At 43.2% G+C, this 21,301-nt stretch overlaps 1 protein-coding gene across 2 annotated transcripts in view; it reads right to left on the reverse strand.

Moving 5' to 3' along the window:
* Positions 1-4,369: 4,369 nt before the first annotated feature.
* Positions 4,370-21,301, reverse strand: part of LRP10 (LDL receptor related protein 10) — a 38,151-nt gene continuing 21,219 nt past the window's right edge. Inside the window, exon 7 of one of the 2 annotated variants that reach the window (XM_058182319.1) lies at positions 4,370-4,618. In XM_058182319.1, the coding sequence (XP_058038302.1) occupies positions 4,385-4,618 (234 nt within the window). In that variant the 3' untranslated portion in view covers positions 4,370-4,384. Of the gene's footprint in view, positions 4,619-16,782; positions 18,270-21,301 lie in introns of those variants that run through there. The other variant, XM_058182318.1, reaches the window with a different exon arrangement.

Below are 21,301 nucleotides of genomic sequence, written 5' to 3' on the forward strand. Positions count from 1 at the left end.
AAAAGAGAATGAGAGAATGAGAGAAAGAGAGAAAGAGAAGGAAAAAGAGACAGAGAAAGATAGAGAGAAATAGAGAGATAGTCTCTCTCTGTTTGTGTGTGAGAGAGAGAGAACGAGATAAAGAGATAAAGAGAAATAGAGAGAGAGAGAACGAGAGAAAGAGAAAAAGAGAAATAGAGAGAGAGAGAGAGAATGAGAGAAAGAAAGAAAGAGGAAAAAGAGATGAGAAGGATAAAGAGACAGAAATAGAGAGATAGCGTCTGTGCGTGAGAGAGAGAGATCGTAATTGTGTGTGTGTGTGTGAGAGAGAGAGAATGAGAGAAAAAGAGAAACAGAGAAATAGAGAGAGAGAGAAAATGAGAGAAAGAAAGAGAAGGAAAAAGAGACAGAGAAAGATAAAGAGAGAGAAATAAAGAGAGAGATTGTGTGTGTGTGTGTGAGAGAGAGAGAGAGAGAGAGAATGAGAGAAAAAGAGAAATAGAGAAAATGAGAGAAAGAAAGTGAAGGAAAAAGAGACAGAGAAAGATAAAGAGAGAGAAATAAAGAGATAGTGTGTGTGTGAGTGAGTGAGAGAGAGAGAGAGAGAGAGAGAGAGAGTGATTGTGTGTGTGTGTGTATGAATGTGTGTTTGCGTGTGTGTGTGTGAGAGAGATTCAGTCCCCGTAAAGGCACCTGAAAGGACGCCGGATCCAATTCCTTCCTTCTCCCGAACGACTTGCCCGCTGACTAGACCTCTCGTCCGTTTTGCCCAAACCGGCCGAAGGCTTCCAGCCGTTTTCAGCCGCTGAAAAAGCTCTCTAGCTTCCCTTTCTCTCTTTCTCTCTCTCTCTCTCAATCAATCCCAGCCGCTTCGCTCGCGGGTGGCAAAAAGGTGTGCCAAGTTTGCCACCCAAAATAATAATAATAATAATAATAATAATCATCCAAAAAATTGAAAATAATCCACAAAGAAGAAAGAGGAGGAAGGAGAAGCGTTCAGGGCTGCCGTCTGGCGTTTCAGGGCTGCCGTCGGCGCGGAGGCTGCTTCGCCAAGCTTTCAGCCTCCGCCGCCTCTTTTGGCCGGCTGCCACGCTCCAGGTGGAGAGGCTTCCTCGGCAGCCCCTGCCGGCTTCTCCCGGCTTTGTCGCCAGGGACGACCCGCCACCTTCGCCCGGGGAACGTGGGGTGTGGGGGGACCCACGCCGGCTGGCACCTGGCTGGATGGATCCCACCCGCCTTCCTTCTCCACCCGCCTCATCCTGCCCAGAACTCTGTGTGTGTGTGGGAGTGTGTGTGTGTATGTATGTATGTATATGTATATGTGTATGTTTATGTATATGTATGTATGTATGTATGTATGTATGTATGTATGTATGTATGTATGTATGTATATTTACTGTATGTATGTATGTGAATCTGCACTACTATTAATCTTCTCATCATTCCCATCACCAATCTCTTTCCACTTATGACTGTATGACTATAACTTGTTGCTGGCAATCCTTATGATTTATATTGATATATTGACCATCAATTGTGTTGTAAATGTTGTACCTTGATGAAGGTATCTTTTCTTTTATGTACACTGAGAGCATATGCACCAAGACAAATTCCTTGTGTGTCCAATCACACTTGGCCAATAAAAAATTCTATTCTATTCTATATAGGTATATGTATTTGTAATATGCTTGGTTTTAAGTTTCTGTTTTAATGTGTATATTGTGGGTTTTTATTATCTGGCTGTACACCGCCCTGAGTCCTTCGGGAGAAGGGCGGTATAAAAATCTAATAAAATTAAATAAATAAATATATATATGTATGTATGTATGTATATGTATACATACCCGTGAAAACCTCAGAAAACAAATATATATATATATATATATATATATATATATATATATATATATATATATATATATATATATATATATATATATATATATATATATATATATATATATATGTAGGTCTTTGGTTATTCGGGTTTTCTCTCGCGTAAAATTGGAAATGTCTTGGCGACGTTTCGATGAAGTCTCATTCGTCATCTTCAGGCTTCAGCTCCATGCTTCTGGGAGATATATATATATCTTTTTCCCTTTCTCTCATTTTCTCTCTCTCACACACAAAATCTCTCTCTCTTTCTCTTCTCTTTTTTCTTTCTCTTTTTCTCTGTCTTTCATTTTCTCTCTCTCTCACACACTCTTTCTCTCTCTCTTTCTCTTCTTTTTCTTTCTTTCTCTTTTTCTCTGTCTCTCATTTTCTCTCTCTCACACATACACACTATCTCTCTCTCATACTCTCTCTCTCTCTCTCTCTCTATATATATATATATATATATATATTCTCTTTCTCTTTCTCTCATTTTCTCTCTCTCTCTATATATATATATATATATATTCTCTTTTTCTTTCTCTTTTTCTCTTTCTCTCATTTTCTCTCTCTCACACATACACACACTATCTCTCTCTCTCTCTCTCTCTCTCTCTCTCTCACACACACACACACACACACACACACACTTTTCCTGGGGGGGGATGGGGCACTCCTTTGTCCCCACTTAGCCCCCTCCCCACCCACCCACCGTCTCGCAGAGCCAGGGAAAAAAAGGGGGAGCGGGCGAGTAAGGTGGGTGGATGGGAAAAGAGGGACGAGATTGCCCCTGGCTTTGCCAAATTGCTTTCCTGCGCTCTCTCCAAGGAATTGCCAGCCACTGCCCTCTCCCCACCCACCCCTCTTTTAAAGGGGCTTCCCTCTTCCCTCCCGCCTCTCCCCCACCTCGGCTACAGGAGAAGGGGTGGGGTGGGGGCAAGACAAAACCAGAGAGACCCCCACAGGCTGCCCTCTCGGTCTCCAAAAAACGCACCTGTTTCTTGCTCGCGGACACAGCCTAAGGTGGTAGTGGTGGTGCAAAAAATTGGAGGGGCTTCAGGTACGCCCCCCCCCGGTGCCTCTGCAACCCAGACAACGAAGGAAGGAAGGAAGGAAAAAAGGAAGGAAGGAAGGAAGGAAAAAAGGAAGGGAGGAAGGAAGGGAGGAAGGAAAGAAGGAATTTCGCCAGAAGAAGGGTGTGTGGAAATGACAGGCAGGTAGATTCCAGGAGAGGAGGGGTGTGTGTCTGGCCAGGCCCCCCAGTTTGGAGGGAGCAGGAAGGGATTGGAGGAAGGCTGGGTAGGAGGGGGGGGGTCGAAGGAAGAGCCAGATGGAAGCAATGTGTGTGTGAGAGACAAGGAGATAGCTTGCTAAGGAAGATGTAATAAAAGCATTGGGTGCAGCGAGGAAACCAAACATCGCCCAATTGGGAAGCATCAGCAGTCAATGGGTTGTCATCTAGGGAGGGAAAACAGGGATGGGAGGGGGAGACCCACAGATAAGCCCAAGAGGGGAAGAGAAGAGGTGGGGGGAGGTCTGCCAGCGCTGGGAAAAGGGATGGAGGCAATTTGCTTGGTTCCAGCTCATCTGTGTTGTGAATCTAGTCTTTGGGGCTACAATACGTGTGGGGTAGACCCCAGCCAATTCAATTCTGGCTGACCATAGACCATGGTTTAGAACATGGCTTCCTGAAGGAGGCGAGTGGGTGGGTGGCGGCCATCTGGCCGGAGTTGGGGAAAGAACGGAAAATGGTTTGCGATTGGCTTGCCTTGGCTCTGATCTGTCCCTCTTTCTCTCTCCTGGAGGGCTTGCAGAAGGCAAGATTCCAGATTTAACTTGAGTTGGAAGGGACCCGATAGGTCATCTAGTCCAACCCCACTCCACCCACCCACCCTGCCGCCCAAACAGAAGACCCGACACCATTTTTTGACAAGATGGCAGTCCGGTCTCTTCTTGAAAGCCTCCAGGAATGAAGCTCCCGCAACTTCCGAAGGCAATTTCTGTTCCATCCCTGTCAGAAAATGTCTCCTTATTTCCAGGTGGAATTTCTCCTTGAAATTATTTCTTGTCTGGCTTTGGAAAATAGCTTGACCCCTTCCTCTCTGCGGCAGCCCCTCAAATATTGGAAGACTGCTATCCTGTCTTCCCTGGTCCTTCTCTTCACTAGACTAGCCATGCCCAGTTCCTGCAACCATCCACGATATGTTTTAGCCTCCAGTCTCCTCATTTATTTATTTTGTCACACAGTATATAGAATAGCATTTTTTATTGGCCAAGTGTGATTGGACACACAAGGAATTTGTCTTGATGCATATTCTCTCAGTGTACATAAAAGAAAAGATACCTTCATCAAGGTACAACATTTACAACACAAATAATGGTCAATATATCAATATAAATCATAAGGATTGCCAGCAACAAAGTTACAGTCATACAGTCATAAGTGGAAAGAGATTGGTGATGGGAACTATGAGAAGATTAATAGTAGTGCAGATTTAGTAAATAGTTTGACAGTGTTGATGGAATTATTTGTTTAGCAGAGTGATGGCCTTCGGGAAAAAACTGTTCTTGTGTCTAGTTGTTCTGGTGTGCAGGGCTCTATAGCGTCGTTTTGAGGTAGGAGTTGAAACAGTTTATATCCAGGATGTGAGGGATCTGTAAATATTTTCACGGCCCTCTTCTTGATTCGTGCAGTATACAGGTCCTCAATGGAAGGCAGGTTGGTAGCAATTATTTTTTCTGCAGTTCTAATGATCCTCTGAAATAACTATACAATATATAAGCATATATATAAGCATAAGTATGTAGTAACTATATTAATGGGATATAATGAGAGGAAACAATAGGACAGGACCGGTAGGCACGCTGGTGCTCTTATGCACGCCCCTTACAGACCTCTTAGGAATGGGCTGAGGTCAATAGTAGACAGTTTTTGGTTGAAGCTTTGGGGATTTTGGGAAGAGACCACAGAGTCAGGTAGTTTATTCCAGGCATTATCAACTCTGTTACAGAAGTCATATTTTCTGCAATCAAAATTGGATTGGAGCGGTTAATCATCTTGATTGCTCTTCTCTGCAGTCTTTCTAGAGTCTCAACATCTTTTTTTATAGTGTGGTGACCAAAACTGGAGGCTGTACTCTAGGTGTGGTCTTACTAAGGCTTTATGGAGTAGTATTAGCACCTCCCTTGATCTTGACCGTCTCCCTCTGTGAATGCAATTTAGGATTGCAATTGGCTTTTTCGGCTGCCGCCAAAGATGGAAAGCAAAGCAGTCTGGGAAAATAGAAATGGCCCCTTGTATAGTACTACTACTACTACTACTACTAGTAGTAGTAATAATAATAATAATAATAATAAAAGATCTCTGCAGGTAACTCAAACAAGTGAGCCAAGTCGCATTCCAGCAACCCAGTCAGGAAAATTTCATTTAAGAATAATGGATTGTAGGAAACCCCGATTGGACTATGATTGGGTTTGCCTAGTCGAAGATTGGGTTTGCTTTGATTGGGGTTGAATCCATTGCGATTCCCCTTCTACAGGTAGTGTTCGAGTTACAACTGCACTTTTAGCGACCAACCAAATTTAGAACAGCGCTGAAAAATTGGCGAGTTTGAGGCAATCGCCAGTAGACGGTGAGTTCTAGTCCCGCCTTAAGTATGCAAGCTGGCTGGTAGATTTGGGGCCAATCATCAGGAGACGTTGAGTTCTAGCCCCGCCTTTGGTATGAAAGCTGATTGGGTGACTTTCGGCCAATCACCAGCAGACGGTGAGTTCTAGTCTCGCATTAAGTAGGCAAGCCGGCTGGTAGATTTGGGGCCAATCATCAGGAGATGGTGAGTTCTAGCCCCGCCTTTGGCGTGAAAGCTAACTGGGTGACTTTGGACCAGTCACCAGCAGATTGGTGAGTTCTAGTCCCGCCTTAAGTATGAAAGCCGGCTGGTAAATTCTGGGCCAATCATCAGGAGACGGTGAATTCTAGCCCCGCCTTTGGCGTGAAAGCCGACTAGGCAACTTTGGGCCAATCACCAGCAGACGGTGAGTTCTAGTCCTGCCTCAAATATAAAAGCCGGCTGGTAAACTTTGGGCCAATCATCAGGAGATTGGGAGTTCTAGTCCCGCCTTTGGTATGACTAGGTGACTTTGGGCCAATAATCGCTCCTTCAGCCCAACCCACCTCACAGGGTTGTTGTTTTGGGGAAAACCGGAGCAGAAAGGAGCATCAGGTTATGGTCACCATCTAATTTATAAAAAATAATTTTGAAAAACGTAAAACAAGAGAAAAGAAGACACTGAAGAAAACAGGGATGACCACAAAGTGAACTAAAATGCAACACTGAAGGAAGACTATGAACATTGAGTCTGAGGCGGCTACTTTAAATTACCAGAGCGCAAAGGAAGCGAAATTAACAGCCTAAATAGGAAAGCCAAGGAAAAAATGACAACACCTAAAATCAAATTATTTTTTCCTGAGGAATGAATCAGCTGCCTGTCAATGCAGAGAGGAACCTTCTGATTGATGGATCCTTTCTCACAAGCCAAAATGGGCAGGGAGGAGGAGGAGGAAGCGGAAGAAGAAGAGGAGGAAGAGGAAGAGGAAGAAGAGGAGGAGAAGGAGAGGAAAAGGAGGAGAAGGGAGGAAGAACAGAAGCAGGAGGAAGAAGAGGAGGAGGAGGAAGAGGAGGTTGAAGAAGAGGAGGAGGAGGAGGAGGAGGAAGAGGGGGAGGAAGAGGAAGGAGAAACAGGAACAGGAAGAGGAAGGAGGAAGAGGAAGAGAAGGAAGAAGAGGAGGAGGAGGAAGAGGAGATGGAAGAAGGAGGAAGAAGAGGAGGAGAAGAGGAAGAAGAGGGGGAGAAAGAGGAAGAAGAAACAGTAACAGGAAGAGGAGGAAGAGGAAGAGGAGGAGGAGGAGGAAGAGGAGATGGAAGGAGAAGGAAGAAGAGGAAGAGGAGGTGGAGAAAAGAAGGTGCAAGAAGAGGAGGGGAAGGAGGAAGAAGAGGAAGAAGAGGGGAAAGAGGAAGGAAGAAGAGCAGGAACAGGAAGAGAAGGAGGAAGAGGAGGAGGTGGAAGAAGAGGAGGAGGAAGAGAAGAGGAAGAGGAGGTTGAAGAAGAGGAGGAGGAGAAGGAGGAAGAAGAGGAAGAAGAGGAACAGGAAGGTAGGCACGCTGGTGCTCTTATGCACGCCCCTTACAGAGCTCTTAGGAATGGGGTGAGGTCAATAGTAGACAGTTTTTGGTTGAAGCTTTGGGGATTTTGGGAAGAGACCACAGAGTCAGGTAGTTTATTCCAGGCATTAACAACTCTGTTACAGAAGTCATATTTTCTGCAATCAAGATTGGATTGGAGCGGTTAATCATCTTGATTGCTCTTCTCTGCAGTCTTTCTAGAGTCTCAGCATCTTTTTTTATAGTGTGGTGACCAAAACTGGAGGCTGTACTCTAGGTGTGGTCTTACTAAGGCTTTATGGAGTAGTATTAGTACCTCCCTTGATCTTGACCATCTCCCTCTGTGAATGCAATTTAGGATTGCGATTGGCTTTTTCGGCTGCCGCCAAAGATGGTAAGCAAAGCAGTCTGGGAAAATAGAAATGGCCCCTTGTATAGTAGTAGTAGTAGTAGTAGTAGTAGTAATAATAATAATAATAAAAGATCTCTGCAGGTAACTCAAACAAGTGAGCCAAGTCGCGTTCCAGCAACCCAATCAGGAAAATTTTTATTTAAGAATAATGGATTGTAGGAAACCCCGATTGGACTATGATTGGGTTTGCCTAGTCGAAGATTGGGTTTGCTTTGATTGGGGTTGAATCCATTGCGATTCCCCTTCTACAGGTAGTCCTCGACTTAGTGACCAAAGTTAGAACAGCGCTGAAAAATTGGCGAGTTTGGGGCAATCGCCAGTAGACGGTGAGTTCTAGTCCCGCCTTAAGTATGAAAGCCGGCTGGTAAATTCTGGGCCAATCATCAGGAGACGGTGAATTCTAGCCCCGCCTTTGGCGTGAAAGCTGATTGGGTGACTTTCGGCCAATCACCAGCAGACGGTGAGTTCTAGTCTCGCATTAAGTAGGCAAGCCGGCTGGTAGATTTGGGGCCAATCATCAGGAGATGGTGAGTTCTAGCCCCGCCTTTGGCGTGAAAGCTAACTGGGTGACTTTGGACCAGTCACCAGCAGATTGGTGAGTTCTAGTCCCGCCTTAAGTATGAAAGCCGGCTGGTAAATTCTGGGCCAATCATCAGGAGATTGGGAGTTCTAGTCCTGCCTCAAATATAAAAGCCGGCTGGTAGATTTGGGGCCAATCATCAGGAGATTGGGAGTTCTAGTCCCGCCTTTGGTATGACTAGGTGACTTTGTGTTGTTTTGGGGAAAACCGGAGCAGAAAGGAGCATCAGATTATGGTCACCATCTAATTTATAAAAATAATTTTGAACTAAAATGCAATACTGAAGGAAGACTATGAACATTGAGTCTGAGGCGGCTACTTTAAATTACCCGAGCCCAAAGGAAGCGAAATTAACAGCCTAAATAGGAAAGCCAAGGAAAAAATGACAACACCTAAAATCAAATTATTTTTTCCTGAGGAATGAATCAGCTGCCTGTCAATGCAGAGAGGAACCTTCTGATTGATGGATCCTTTCTCACAAGCCGAAATGGGCAGGCAGGAGGAGGAGGAAGCGTAAGAAGAAGAGGAAGAGGAGGTGGAAGAAGAGGAGGAGAAGGAGAGGAAAAGGAGGAGAAGGGAGGAAGAACAGAAGCAGGAGGAAGAAGGGGAGGAGGAGGAAGAGGAGGTTGAAGAAGAGGAGGAGGAGGAGGAGGAGGAAGAGGGGGAGGAAGAGGAAGGAGAAACAGGAACAGGAAGAGGAAGGAGGAAGAGGAAGAGAAGGAAGAGGAGGAGGAGGAAGAGGAGATGGAAGAAGGAGGAAGAAGAGGAGAAGAGGAAGAAGAGGGGAGAAGAGGAAGAAGAAACAGTAACAGGAAGAGGAGGAAGAGGAAGAGAAGGAGGAGGAGGAGGAAGAGGAGATGGAAGGAGAAGGAAGAAGAGGAAGAGGAGGTGGAGAAAAAGAAGGTGCAAGAAGAGGAGGGGAAGGAGGAAGAAGAGGAAGAAGAGGGGAAAGAGGAAGGAAGAAGAGCAGGAACAGGAAGAGAAGGAGGAAGAGGAGGAGGTGGAAGAAGAGGAGGAGGAAGAGGAAGAGAAGGAAGAAGAGGTGAAAGAAGAGTAGGAGAAGGAGGAAGAAGAGGAAGAAGAGGAACAGGAAGAGAAGATGGAAGGGGAGGTAGAAGGAGGAAGAGAAGGAATAGAATAGAATAGAATAGAATTTTTATTGGCCAAGTGTGATTGGACACACAAGGAATTTGTCTTGGTGCATATGCTCTCAGTGTACATAAAAGAAAAGATACGTTCATCAAGGTACAACATTTACAACACAATTGATGATCAATATATCAATATAAATCATAAGGATTGCCAGCAACAAGTTATATTCATACAGTCATAAGTGGAAAGAGATTGGCGATGGGAACTATGAAACGATTAATAGTAGTGCAGATTCAGTAAATAGTCTGACAGTGTTGAGGGAATTATTTGTTTAGCAGAGTGATGGCCTTCGGGAAAAAACTGTTCTTGTGTCTAGTTGTTCTGGTGTGCAGTGCTCTATAGCGTCGTTTTGAGGGTAGGAGTTGAAACAGTTTATGTCCAGGATGCGAGGGATCTGCAAATATTTTCACGGCCCTCTTCTTGATTCGTGCAGTATACAGGTCCTCAATGGAAGGCAGGTTGGTAGCAATTATTTTTTCTGCAGTTCTAATTATCCTCTGAAGTCTGTGTTTTTCTTGTTGGGTTGCAGAACCGAACCAGACAGTTATAGAGGTGCAAATGACAGACTCAATAATTCCTCTGTAGAATTGGATCAGCAGCTCCTTGGGCAGTTTGAGCTTACTGAATTGGCGCAGAAAGAACATTCTTTGTTGTCCTTTTTTAATGATGTTTTTGATGTTAGCTGTCCATTTGAGATCTTGCGATATGATAGAACCCAGAAATTTGAAGGTTTCTACTGTTGATACTGTGTAGTCAAGTATTGTGAGATACTTGACAAGGATACTTGACAAGAAGACAAGGTGGAAGAAGAGGAGGAGGAGGAAGAGAAGGGGAAGAGGTGGAAGAAGAGGAGGTAGGAGAAAGGAGAAGAAGGACGAAGAAGAGGAAGAAGAGTGGGAAGAGGAAGGAAGAAGAGCAGGAACAGGAACAGGAAGAGGAGGAGGAGGAGGAAGAGGAAGAGAAGGAAGAAGAGGTGAAAGAAGAGTAGGAGAAGGAGGAAGAAGAGGAAGAAGAGGAACAGGAAGAGAAGATGGAAGGGGAGGTAGAAGAGAAGGAGGAAGAGGAGGTGGAAGAAGAGGTAGAAGGAGGAGGAAGAGGAGGGGAGGAAGAAAAGGAGGAAGAGGAGGTAGGAGAAAAGGAGGAGGAAGAGGTGGTGGAAGAAGAGGATGAGAAGGAGGAAGAGGAAGAGAAGGAAGAACAGGAACCGCCTTGCCAGCCGACGATCCTCCTCTAGAAAGATGCTGAGTTAGCTGCTCAATCTAATTAGGCTGGAGGGGAGAATTATATCCGTTAGTCATGGGTGGGAAGGTACTAATGAAGCATAATTAATGCCTGCCACAAAGTCAGGCAGAAATCTCTCTCTCCCCCCCCCGCTCTACATACTCCCCCCCCCCCAGCTCAGCCTTGGGAGACACAGCAAAATCAGGTCAAAGCTGAGCTGAGGATCAAGGTAACGTGCGGATGGAGGCACGGATGGGTGTTTGCAAACCCGTGTTTGTGTCTTCTTTGGTGTCTCTGTATGGAAATGGCGGTGAGGGGGGGAATTAAAATAATCCATCTTGCCTGCCCGGGGCTACGATGCTCCCCAGATTCTTGCAGGACCCGGTGCTCCCCACTTCTGACAGTCGGCAGGGCAACAGGCTGGATCCCGTCCAGAGCGGAGGCTACGTAATGGGTAGCCCCAGTTTTCAGCTACCATTTAATCCAGAGTGGCCGAATTTCTCTTCTGGCTGCTTTTCTCCGTGTTAAGGAGTGAGGGGGGAACCCACAGGAAACCGAGTCTCCGGGGGGGGGGGAAAGCTTTGCGCTTTTAACAAGAAGCATTTAAGGCGCTCACCCTGAAAATGGAGGTCTTTCAGCGTGAACGGCTTCCCAATTAAACGGCTCTTCGGTTGCTGATTTCCGCGGGACCCATGACAATTTAAAAGTGGCTAGCTAGGAACCCGAACAAAATAAATGGGATTCTGGTCCGCTGGGAACGAACTGAAATAAGAAGTGAAGTTCCATCTTATCCACAAGCAGGAGAGGATGGCTTTTTCTGGGTTATAGGAATTGAGGGTAATGTAAGGTCATCCAGTCTGACCCCACGTCTGAGGATCGCCCACTCGCTGTCTCCTTCGGAACCAGTGCAGATCTGTTCCTAAGAAAATGTCGCTCCTTAGTAGTAGAGGAGGAAGAGGAGGAGTTAGTAGTAGAGTAGGAGTAGGAGTTAGTAGTAGAGGAGGAAGAGGAGAAGGAGTAACCACTATAGTAGTTATTTCTCATAATCACTACACAGTAGCTACTAAGTGACTGGTCAGAAGTCAAGGACTATCGGTATAGGAATAGAGTAGAGTAGGAATAAAAGTAGGGTAAGTAGAGTAGAGTAGAATAGGAATAGAGTAGAGTAGAGTAGAATAGAATAGAAGTAGAGTAAGTAGAGTAGAGTAGAATAGGAATAGAGTAGAGTAGAGTAGAATAGAAGTAGAGTAAGTAGAGTAGAATAGGAATAGAGTAGAGTAGAGTAGAATAGAATAGAAGTAGAGTAAGTAGAGTAGAATAGGAATAGAGTAGAGTAGAGTAGAATAGAATAGAAGTAGAGTAAGTAGAGTAGAGTAGAATAGGAATAGAGTAGAGTAGAATAGAATAGTAGAGTAAGAGTAGAGTGGAATAGAATAGAATAGGAAGAGTAGAATAGAGTAGAGAATAGAATAGAATTGAACAGAACAGAACAGAACAGAACAGCATAGAGTTGGAAGGGACCTTGGAGGTCTTCTAGTCCAACCCCCTTCTCAGGTAGGAAACCCTATATACCGTTTCAGACAAGTGTCTGTCCAATCTCTTCTTAAACATCCCCCTGGTTGTTGTTGTTTTAAATAAATAAATAAATAAAGGAATTAAAAGAAAAAAGAAATAAGCCACACCGAACAGACAGGAAAATTTGCTTTATTCTAATAATTCAAAACATTTTTATTTATTTTTTTGGGGAGGGGAAAAAAAAAAAAGCTCGTAGCAAAATTGTAAAGGCAACAGAAGGTGAAAATTACACACCGCGCAGCCCTCGGTTAGTGGTCACAGCTCAAGAACGAAAAAGACATAGTGCAAATACTTGTTATTTCCCATTACCCGCAACCGATTTGGAGAAACAAAACAGAAAGACGTATATATGTATGTATGATGTATATGTATGTATGTATATATGGAGAGAGAGAGAGAGAGAGAGAGAGAGAGAGAGAGAGAGAGAGAGGAATTTATACATATTAACAGAAAGAGACATGAAGAATTTGACGCACTGTTGAGCAAAATCGGGACATAAATTAAGAACAGAATAGACTCGCAGAGTTGGAAAGGGACCTTGGAGGTCTTCTAGTCCAACCCCTTGCTGAGGCAGAAAAACCCACCCTATTACCAAGAAATCTCTTCTTTAAAAGCCTCCAGTGTTTGGGGCATCCATGATTTCTGGTGGCGGGTCGTTCCGCTGGTTAATTGTTCTAACTGTCAGGAAATTTCTCCTTAATACTAAGTTGCTTCTCTCCTTGATGAGTTTCCCGTCCATTGCTTCTTCGCCTGCCTTCAGGGGTTTTGAAGAATAGGTGCCCCCCCTCTTCTTCGGGGCAGCCCCTCAAATATTGGAAGATGCTATAACGTCACCCCTAAGTCCTTCTTTTCATCAAACTAGACATACCCCATTCAGTGGGGAAATTCAAAAATTTTCCCTACCGGTTCTTTGGGTGTGGCTTGGTGGGAGGGTCATGTAACTGGGTGGGTGTGGCCAACTTTTTTTTTACTTTTTAAATCATTTTTTAACTAAAAAAGTTTTAAAAAGTTCCATCGATCAGCTGTAACAATCAGCTGTGTCGCGCAATCGTGGGAACCTTTTAAAAAACTTTTTTAAAGCATTTTTTTTACTACCGGTTCAGGCGAATAGGTAGTTAAAAAATGCTTTAAAAAAGTTTTTTTAAAAAAAGGTTCGATGATCAGCTGTGACAATCAGCTGTGCTGCGCGATCGTGGGAACCTTTTTAAAGCATTTTTTTACTACTGGTTTGGGCGAATAGGTAGTTAAAAAATGCTTTAAAAAAGTAAAAAGGTTCCGACGATCAGCTGTGACAATCAGCTGTGCCGTGCAATTGTGGGAACCTTTTTAAAAACTTTTTTAAAGCATTTTTTTTACTACTGGTTCGGGTGAATAGGCAGTAAAAAATGTTTACTGTGACAATCAACTGTGACAATCAGCTGTGCCACACAATTGTGGGAACCTTTTAAAAAACGTTTTTAAAGCATTTTTTTTACTACCGGTTCGGGTGAATAGGCAGTAAAAAATGTTTTTAAAAAGTAAAAAAAAAAAGTTCCAACAATCAGCTGTGACAATCAGCTGTGCTGCGCGATTGTGGGAACCTTTTAAAAAACTTTTTAAAGCATTTTTTTTTACTACCGGTTGGGGCGAATAGGTAGCTAAAAATGCTTTTAAAAAGTTTTTTAAAAAAAGGTTTGATGATCAGCTGTGACAATCAGCTGTGCTGCGCGATCGTGAGAACCTTTTTAAAGCATTTTTTTACTACTGGTTCGGGCGAATAGGTAGTTAAAAAATGCTTTAAAAAAGTAAAAAAAAGGTTCCGACGATCAGCTGTGACAATCAGCTGTGCCACCAATTGTGGGAACCTTTTTAAAAACTTTTTTAAAGCATTTTTTTACTATTGGTTCGGGTGAATAGGCAGTAAAAAATGTTTTAAAAAAGTAAAAAAAAAAGTTCCAACAATCAGCTGTGACAATCAGCTGTGCCGCGCGATCGTGGGAACCTTTTTAAAAACTTTTTTAAAGCATTTTTTTACTACCGGTTCGGGCGAATAGATAGTAAAAAATGTTTTAAAAAAGTAAAAAAAAAAAAAGGTTCGGACAATCAGCTGTGACATGCAGCTGTGCTGCGTGACCGTCGGAACCTTTTTTTTTTTACTTTTTTAAAGCATTTTTTTACTACCGGTTCTGCCGAACCGGCCCTAACCGGTAGCATTTCACCCCTGACCCCATTCCTGCAACCATTCTAGCTTACTGTCCCCTAATCCTCTTTGTTGCTCTTCTCTGTACTCTTTCCAGAGTCTCAATTTTTTTTTTTTTACATCCTGGCGACCAAAAACAACATTAATTTATCTGTCTCCCTCCTGATCCTTGAATGTCTATTTTTTTCCCCTCAGGACAACCGACTTCTTCCAAGTTTTTTCCGGACATAAATCACCAAAGTCGCCCTGAGATGGTCCTCGACTTACAACGGTTTGTTTAGTGACCGTTCAAAGTGACGACGGCCCCGGAAAAAAGGGACTTTACGACCGTTTTTTTCACAGTTATAACCTCAGCACGGTGACGTGATCAAAACTGAGATGCTTGGGCAACTGACTCGTATTTATGACGGTCGCAGTGTCCCAAGGTCACGTGATTTCCCCTCTGGCGACCTCGTGACAAGCGAAGTCCATGGGGAGAGCAAACTTCACTTAACCACCCTGTCACTAACTGGATAATTCCAGTGAAAGATCATAAAATGGACCAAAGCTAGCTTGATCAATGTTTCACTTAACAACAGAAATTCTGGGCTTTGGTCATAAATCGAGGATCACCCGTGTTTCTCTTAAAAATTTCTACCCCTCTCGGGAGGAATTACGATACAATTTACAATTTTTCCTTTTTTTTTTGTTTTGTCTCGAGCTTGTATTTATTTGCATTCTGTGGGCTTTTGTAAAAAAATAAGGATAAATAAAAACGACTGGGTAGAGAACCAGCACAGATTTGATGGTTATTTTTTTCCCTTTCCCCCCCCCCACTTCCTCTTGCCTAAAATATGATTAAAATCCAGGTACTGCTTTATGATTATTATTTTTTTAAGAAAAAAAAATCAGACGGTATTTAGAAGGATGGAGTTGAATCCAGTCAGCGTCAGAGTAAACAAAGCTGAGAAGTTTCGTTTTCTTAAAAAAAGTGGTTAAGTGGTCGATTTTAGTGGGTTTAACCTAAACCAAGGTTGGATACAGGTAGTCTTGACTTACGACAATTCATTTAGTGACCGTTCAGCTACAACGACCCTGAAAAAAGTAACTTTTTCTTTTCATACTTATGACCGCGGTAGCATCTCTACGGTCATGTGATCAAAATTCCAATGCTTCACAACCAACTCATATTTATGGCCGTCGCCGTGTCCTGGGGTGTGTGTTAGATGATCCTCTTTTGCGACCTTCTGGCCAGTCAACGGGAATGCAGGATTCGCTTAACAACCGTGTGACTCACAGTGAAGCACTGTGACAAAAAAACGGTCGTAATACGCGGCCGAAATTCACTTTTAACGAAAGTCTCGCTTAACAACACAGATTGTGGTCGTACGTCGAGGACTACCTGTGCTTTTCCGCCACAGACCACTTCATCCCTTGTGAGGTCGTATGCCAGAATGGTTTTGGAGAATTCTGGATTTGAAATCCAGAAAAATTAGTGCGGGGGGGGAGAGGGGGGGAGAAAATCCACCATCGTCCACTTCATTGGTGTGAAAGAAATCGTAACCTCGTTTAAGCACAATTTTGTAATAACTGAAGGCAAAAACGACCTTTATTTTTGATTTAAGCCTTTCCTTTCCACAACTTCCCCACTCATGTTTATTTCAGGGTAGGTGGGTATATATTTGTCACTCGAAGGCCATTTTGCTCATAAATTTTAAGATGGGTAGATTTCAACTCCCAGAATTCCCCAGCCAACATGCCGGCTGGGCAATTCTGGGAATTGAAATCCACCCATCTTTAAAGTTGAAAAGCGTTGCTTTATAGGAAATAATCGGCAATGAATACCGCTAAATTTATAACCGATCCCTGCTCTTGAAAGATTCCTTCATACAAAAATCTGGCTTATTTACAAGCTGTTTGGATATTCCATGTGCAAAATTTCTTCTTTTTCTTCTTCTCTCTATTGGCTGTGCTTTGAAAAAATAATTTACTTACAAAAGATTTATCAACAAACGATTCCAAGTATATTCCATCTTTCTTTTTTTCTTTTTTCTTTTTTTTTTGTAAATCTAGGATTCGCTCCCACGGAACGCAAAAAAAAATGTTGGTTAGCAAAAAAAAAAAAAGGTTGCATCGTAAAACATGATTCGCAAAAAAAAATTAGTTCCGGTAGAATTATATTTTATATATATATATATATATATATATATCTTTGGTTATTCGGGTTTTCTCCCGCGTAAAATTGGAAGTGTCTTGGCGACGTTTCGACGAAGTTTCATTCGTCATCTTCAGGGAGCAATGTGTGATCGCAGCTGTTTCTTCCTTTTAACTGCTAGTGGGGGTTTGAACAGTTAAAAGGAAGAAACAGCTGCGATCACACACTGCTCCCAGAAGCACGAAGCTGAAGCCTGAAGATGACGTATGAGACTTTGTCAAAACGTCGCCAAGACACTTCCAATTTTACACAGGAGAAAACCCGAACAACCAAAGACCTACATACAAACACCCGTGAAAACCTCAGAAACAAATATATATATATATATATATATATATATATATATATATATATATATATATTGGAAGTGTCTTGGCAACGTTTCAACGAAGTCTCATTCGTCATCTTCAGGGAGCAATGTGTGATCGTAGTTGTTTCTTCTTTTTAACTGCTAGTGGGGGTTTGAACAGTTAAAAGGAAGAAACAGCTGCGATCACACATTGCTCCCAGAAGCACGAAGCTGAAGCCTGAAGATGACGAATGAGACTTCCTCGAAACGTCGCCAAGACACTTCCAATTTTACACAGGAGAAAACCGGAACAACCAAAGACCTACATACAAACACCCGTGAAAACCTCAGAAAACAAATATATATATATATTTATTCCCAGCTTTCCATAAATTCACAAAAATAAATCTTTCGTTGCGCTCCATGATGGGACGATTGAAAGGTCAAATTTCCACCAAAGGGAAAAAAAAAAAAAAATCAAATTACTGGTCTTAGAGAAAATTGCCTTCATGTTGCTAAAAGTTATTTTGGATTGTATCTTTGCTTCCTTCATTTTTTTAATCAGGCAAATAACTGGAGTTTTTCCTCCAAGGAACATATTGTATTCTTTCCTCCTCTTCATTTTCTAAGAAGGAACTTTAAAATGCCAAGCACATATACTTCGATCACTTTCAAGACAACCTTCAGGGTCAAAGACATCTAAAAAAACCTCCCTTGAGAATTATTGTGCAATTTGAGAACACAAATTGCCATTTCAAAAGAGAATAATCCCTTCTACAAATTAAGACGGAAGGAGCCAAGAAGATTAATCCATCTGGCGAGCCACAAAGACATTTCCGCAACCCTCGGTGGATCTGAACTGACTCCAAAGGCCAAATGAAACCCATTCCTGACAGGTCAAAACGCTGACAAGAAAGAAGAAATAATTTTTTAAAAATTAGATTTTTCCCCCCAAAGATTTCGCTCATTTCTGATGGGGCGGGGCAGGAGGGGGGGGGAACGTGGAAGGATCGGCGGGAAAGAAACAGAAACTTGACTGTCCATTGTCGGTCGCTGGTGACAAAATTTCCTCAAGGCCACATCCAACCTAAATTTCTCAAGTCAGAAGAGGTTCGTCGTCGGCATTCCAGTTCTCGAAGTTCTCGAGTTGCGGATCGGCAAGAGGGACTAGAAGCACTTCGTCTTCATCATCGGGAGATGGAGATGCGTTCCGGTCCTCTCCAGCTTCCGCGGAGCAGGCGGGCATGGGGGAGAAAAGCCGGACGCGGAGGCTACGCATGACCCCCGTAAACCGTGGAGTAGGCCGTGGGTTGTGAGGATCCGGCCTGGGTTCTGCAGGAATCAGTGGGACCTTGGTGGGAAGAGGCAACGGTTGGTCTTCTGGAAGATGGGAAGAAGCATCTCCATCTCCACGAGATGCCTCAGCGAGGTCATCGGGCACGGAAGATGAGTTAGGGATGATGGTGGAAGCCGTGGTAGAAGATGAAGCAGGGGAGGCCGAGTGACGAAGTAACCCCAATCGGCGCATGCGCCTCGTCAGACGTCGTAGGAAGCGGCTTTGATGGGGACGACGCCTCCCGCAGGCTCCCTCAGGGCTAGCTGGGTCCCGTCGCAAGAGATGCAGGAGAGACCGCAAATTCCCCAGGACCGAATTCTGAAACGAGAACCCAGAAGAAAGTTAGATCTTCAGCTTCACAAATTCACAGCTTGAAGAAGGCGGCTGAAGTTGAGAATTGTCCCTTGAACTACAGCTAGACTTCATCTTACAGCAACTCGTTTGAAGTCACAACGGCACTGAAAAAAATGACCCATGACTATTTTCACAATTAGCACGGTTGCGCTATCCCTATGAGCCCACACGATCAAAATTCAGACACTTGGCTACTGGTTCATAGTTATGACGGATGTGTTGTGGTCCGCCAGGAGTCTGTGGAGCTGGCAATGGAGTTGGACAGCGATGAGGCTGAGGTGAGGCCAAGGCCATCGGGGAGTGAGGTGCGGACTCCAGAGCCTCCAGAGACTGATAGTAGTGAGGCAGAGGAACAGGAGGAGCCTGTTCCTAATGCACGCATGAGAAGAGCTACCAGAAGGCAAGAGCAGCTGAAGCAGAGAGGACGACTGAGGAGTAAGGCCAAGAGATGATTGGCCCCTCCCATAAGGTTTAAAACAGACCAACACTGGTGTTTCAGCTTTGCCGGAAAACAACGTTGGTAGCTGCGTCTTCTGCTTCGTCTACGTCTTGCATTTATTTTTGTGACTTCTGAACGTTTGACCTTTGGCAGTTTGCCTAATTGGACTAAGGTTTGCGATAGGACTGAGGAATTTATGTTGGAAGGAATTTGTTTTAATTGGACTTGAATGACGCTGGGAATGAAGTAATTCTCAGCTGTTCAAATAAAGTTTGCTTGTTTTTTCACAGACTGAGTTTCCTACTACCTGCTGGGGCCTGGGTCACAACAGGATGCAATATCCTGGGGTCATGCGATCCCCATTTTGTGACCTTCTGACAAGCAAAGTCAATGGAAAAAAAAACATTCACTTAACAACCGTATTACTAACTTAGCATCTAGGATTACACAGAGTCCTAGTACTCCATCGGTAGAAATTTAAGAGGGATTAATCTTAAGAAAGGACCTACAGAAGACCATGAAAAAAAACCCAGTAGATCTTCACAGTTTTGGGGTGGACCAAAACTGATGGACCAAGAATGTCTTGATGACTTCTTACAAACACCAGCAAATGGGGAACATCAGAAAAATTGGCCCTCAAGAAGACAAATGCTCATTGGGAGTCATTGGTATACACTCATGTTGGTATCATTGCTCATTCTTGTCTTCCGTTGCTCTACAAACCTCTTGAGATGTTCCTTCTCAACCTTCACTGATAGAGAGATTATAGATAGATACAGATACTGATTAACAGAGTGGAAAGAGACCTTGTAGGTCATCTAGTCCAACCTCCCCAGCCCCGCCAGCCCAAGCAGGGGACCCTACACCATTTCTGAAAGATGGCACTCCAGTTTCTTCTTGAAAGCCTCCAGGGATGAAGCTCCCACAACTTCTGAAGGCAACTTCTATTCCATCGGTCGATTGTTCTCGCTGTCAGAAAATTTCTCCTTATTTCCAGGTTGAATCTCTCCTTGTCCCACCCGTTATTCTTTGTCTGGCCTTCAGGTGCTTTGGAAAATAGTTTGATGCCTTCCTCTCTGTGGCAGCCCCTCAAATATTGGAAGACTGCTATCCTATCTCCCCTGGTCCTTCTCTTCACTAGACTACCCATGCCCGGTTCCTGCAACCGTTGGTCATGTTTTAAGACTCCAGTCCCCTCATCATCCTGGTTGCTCTTCTCTGCATTTTTTCTAGAGTCTCAACATCTTTTTTTATAGTGTGGTGACCAAAACTGGATACAGTACTGTACATGTGGTCTTACTAAGGCTTTATAGAGTGGTATTCACCTTTTGGTCTTTCTTTCACTTAATTAAATCTGCACTACTATTAATCTTCTCATCATTCCCATCACCAATCTCTTTCCACTTATGACTGTAACTTTGTTGCTGGCAATCCTTATGATTTATATTGATATACTGACCATCATTTGTGTTGTAAATGTTGTACCTTGATGAACGTATCTTTTCTTTTATGTACACTGAGAGCATATGCACCAAAGACAAATTCCTTGTGTGTCCAATCACACTTGGCCAATAAAAAATTCTGTTCTGTTCTATTCTATTCTAAAGGATCACTTTAAAGGTGCTTTTCTGATTGATCAAATCAAGCAGAAGCTTCCTGGCCTTGGGTCTGGAATTCCCATAATCACATTTTTTCCTCTCAGAATAATATGCAAGTAATCCTTGACTTAATTCAGTCCAGAATTACAGTTATAAGTTATGGTGGTCTTCCAATGGGGTCATGTGACCAACTCAATTTTACGAGTGTGTGTGTGTGTGTGTGTGTGTGTGTGTGTTTTCTGAGGTTTTCGCGGGTGTTTGTATGTAGGTCTTTGGTTATTCTGGTTTTCTCCTGCGTAAAATTGGAGGTGTCTTGGCGACGTTTTGACGAAGTCTCATTCGTCATCTTCAGGCTTCAGCTTCGTGCTTCTGGGAGCAATGCTTCCAGAAGCGAGCTGAAGTGAAGACGAATGAGACTTCGAACGCCGCCAAGACACCTCCATTTATGAGAAAACCCAATAACCAAAGACCTATATATATATACATACATATATATACATATACATATATATATACATATATATATATATACATATATACATATACATATATATATATATATATATATATATATATATATATATATATATATATATTTTTTCTGAGGTTTTCACGGTGTTTGTATATAGGTCTTTGGTTGTTCGGGTTTTCTCCCTATATATATATATATATATATATATATATATATGTTTTCTGAGGTTTTCACGGTGTTTGTATGTAGATCTTTGGTTATTCGGGTTTTCTCCCGTAAAATTGGAAGTGTCTTGGCAGCGTTTGAAGTCTCATTCGTCATCTTCAGGCTTCAACGTGCTTCTGGGAGCAATGTGTGATTGCAGCTGTTTCTTCCTTTTAACTGCTAGTGGGGTTTGAACTGATTGGGTGGGAGCTTGGCTGTGCTCTGATTGGATGTGGGTTTTTGTGCTCTGATTGGCTGGGGGTGTGTCCTGTTTGGGTGGGGG

This window comes from Ahaetulla prasina, chromosome 4 (genome assembly GCF_028640845.1).
Source record: "Ahaetulla prasina isolate Xishuangbanna chromosome 4, ASM2864084v1, whole genome shotgun sequence".
Classification (NCBI taxonomy): Eukaryota; Metazoa; Chordata; class Lepidosauria; order Squamata; family Colubridae; genus Ahaetulla; species Ahaetulla prasina.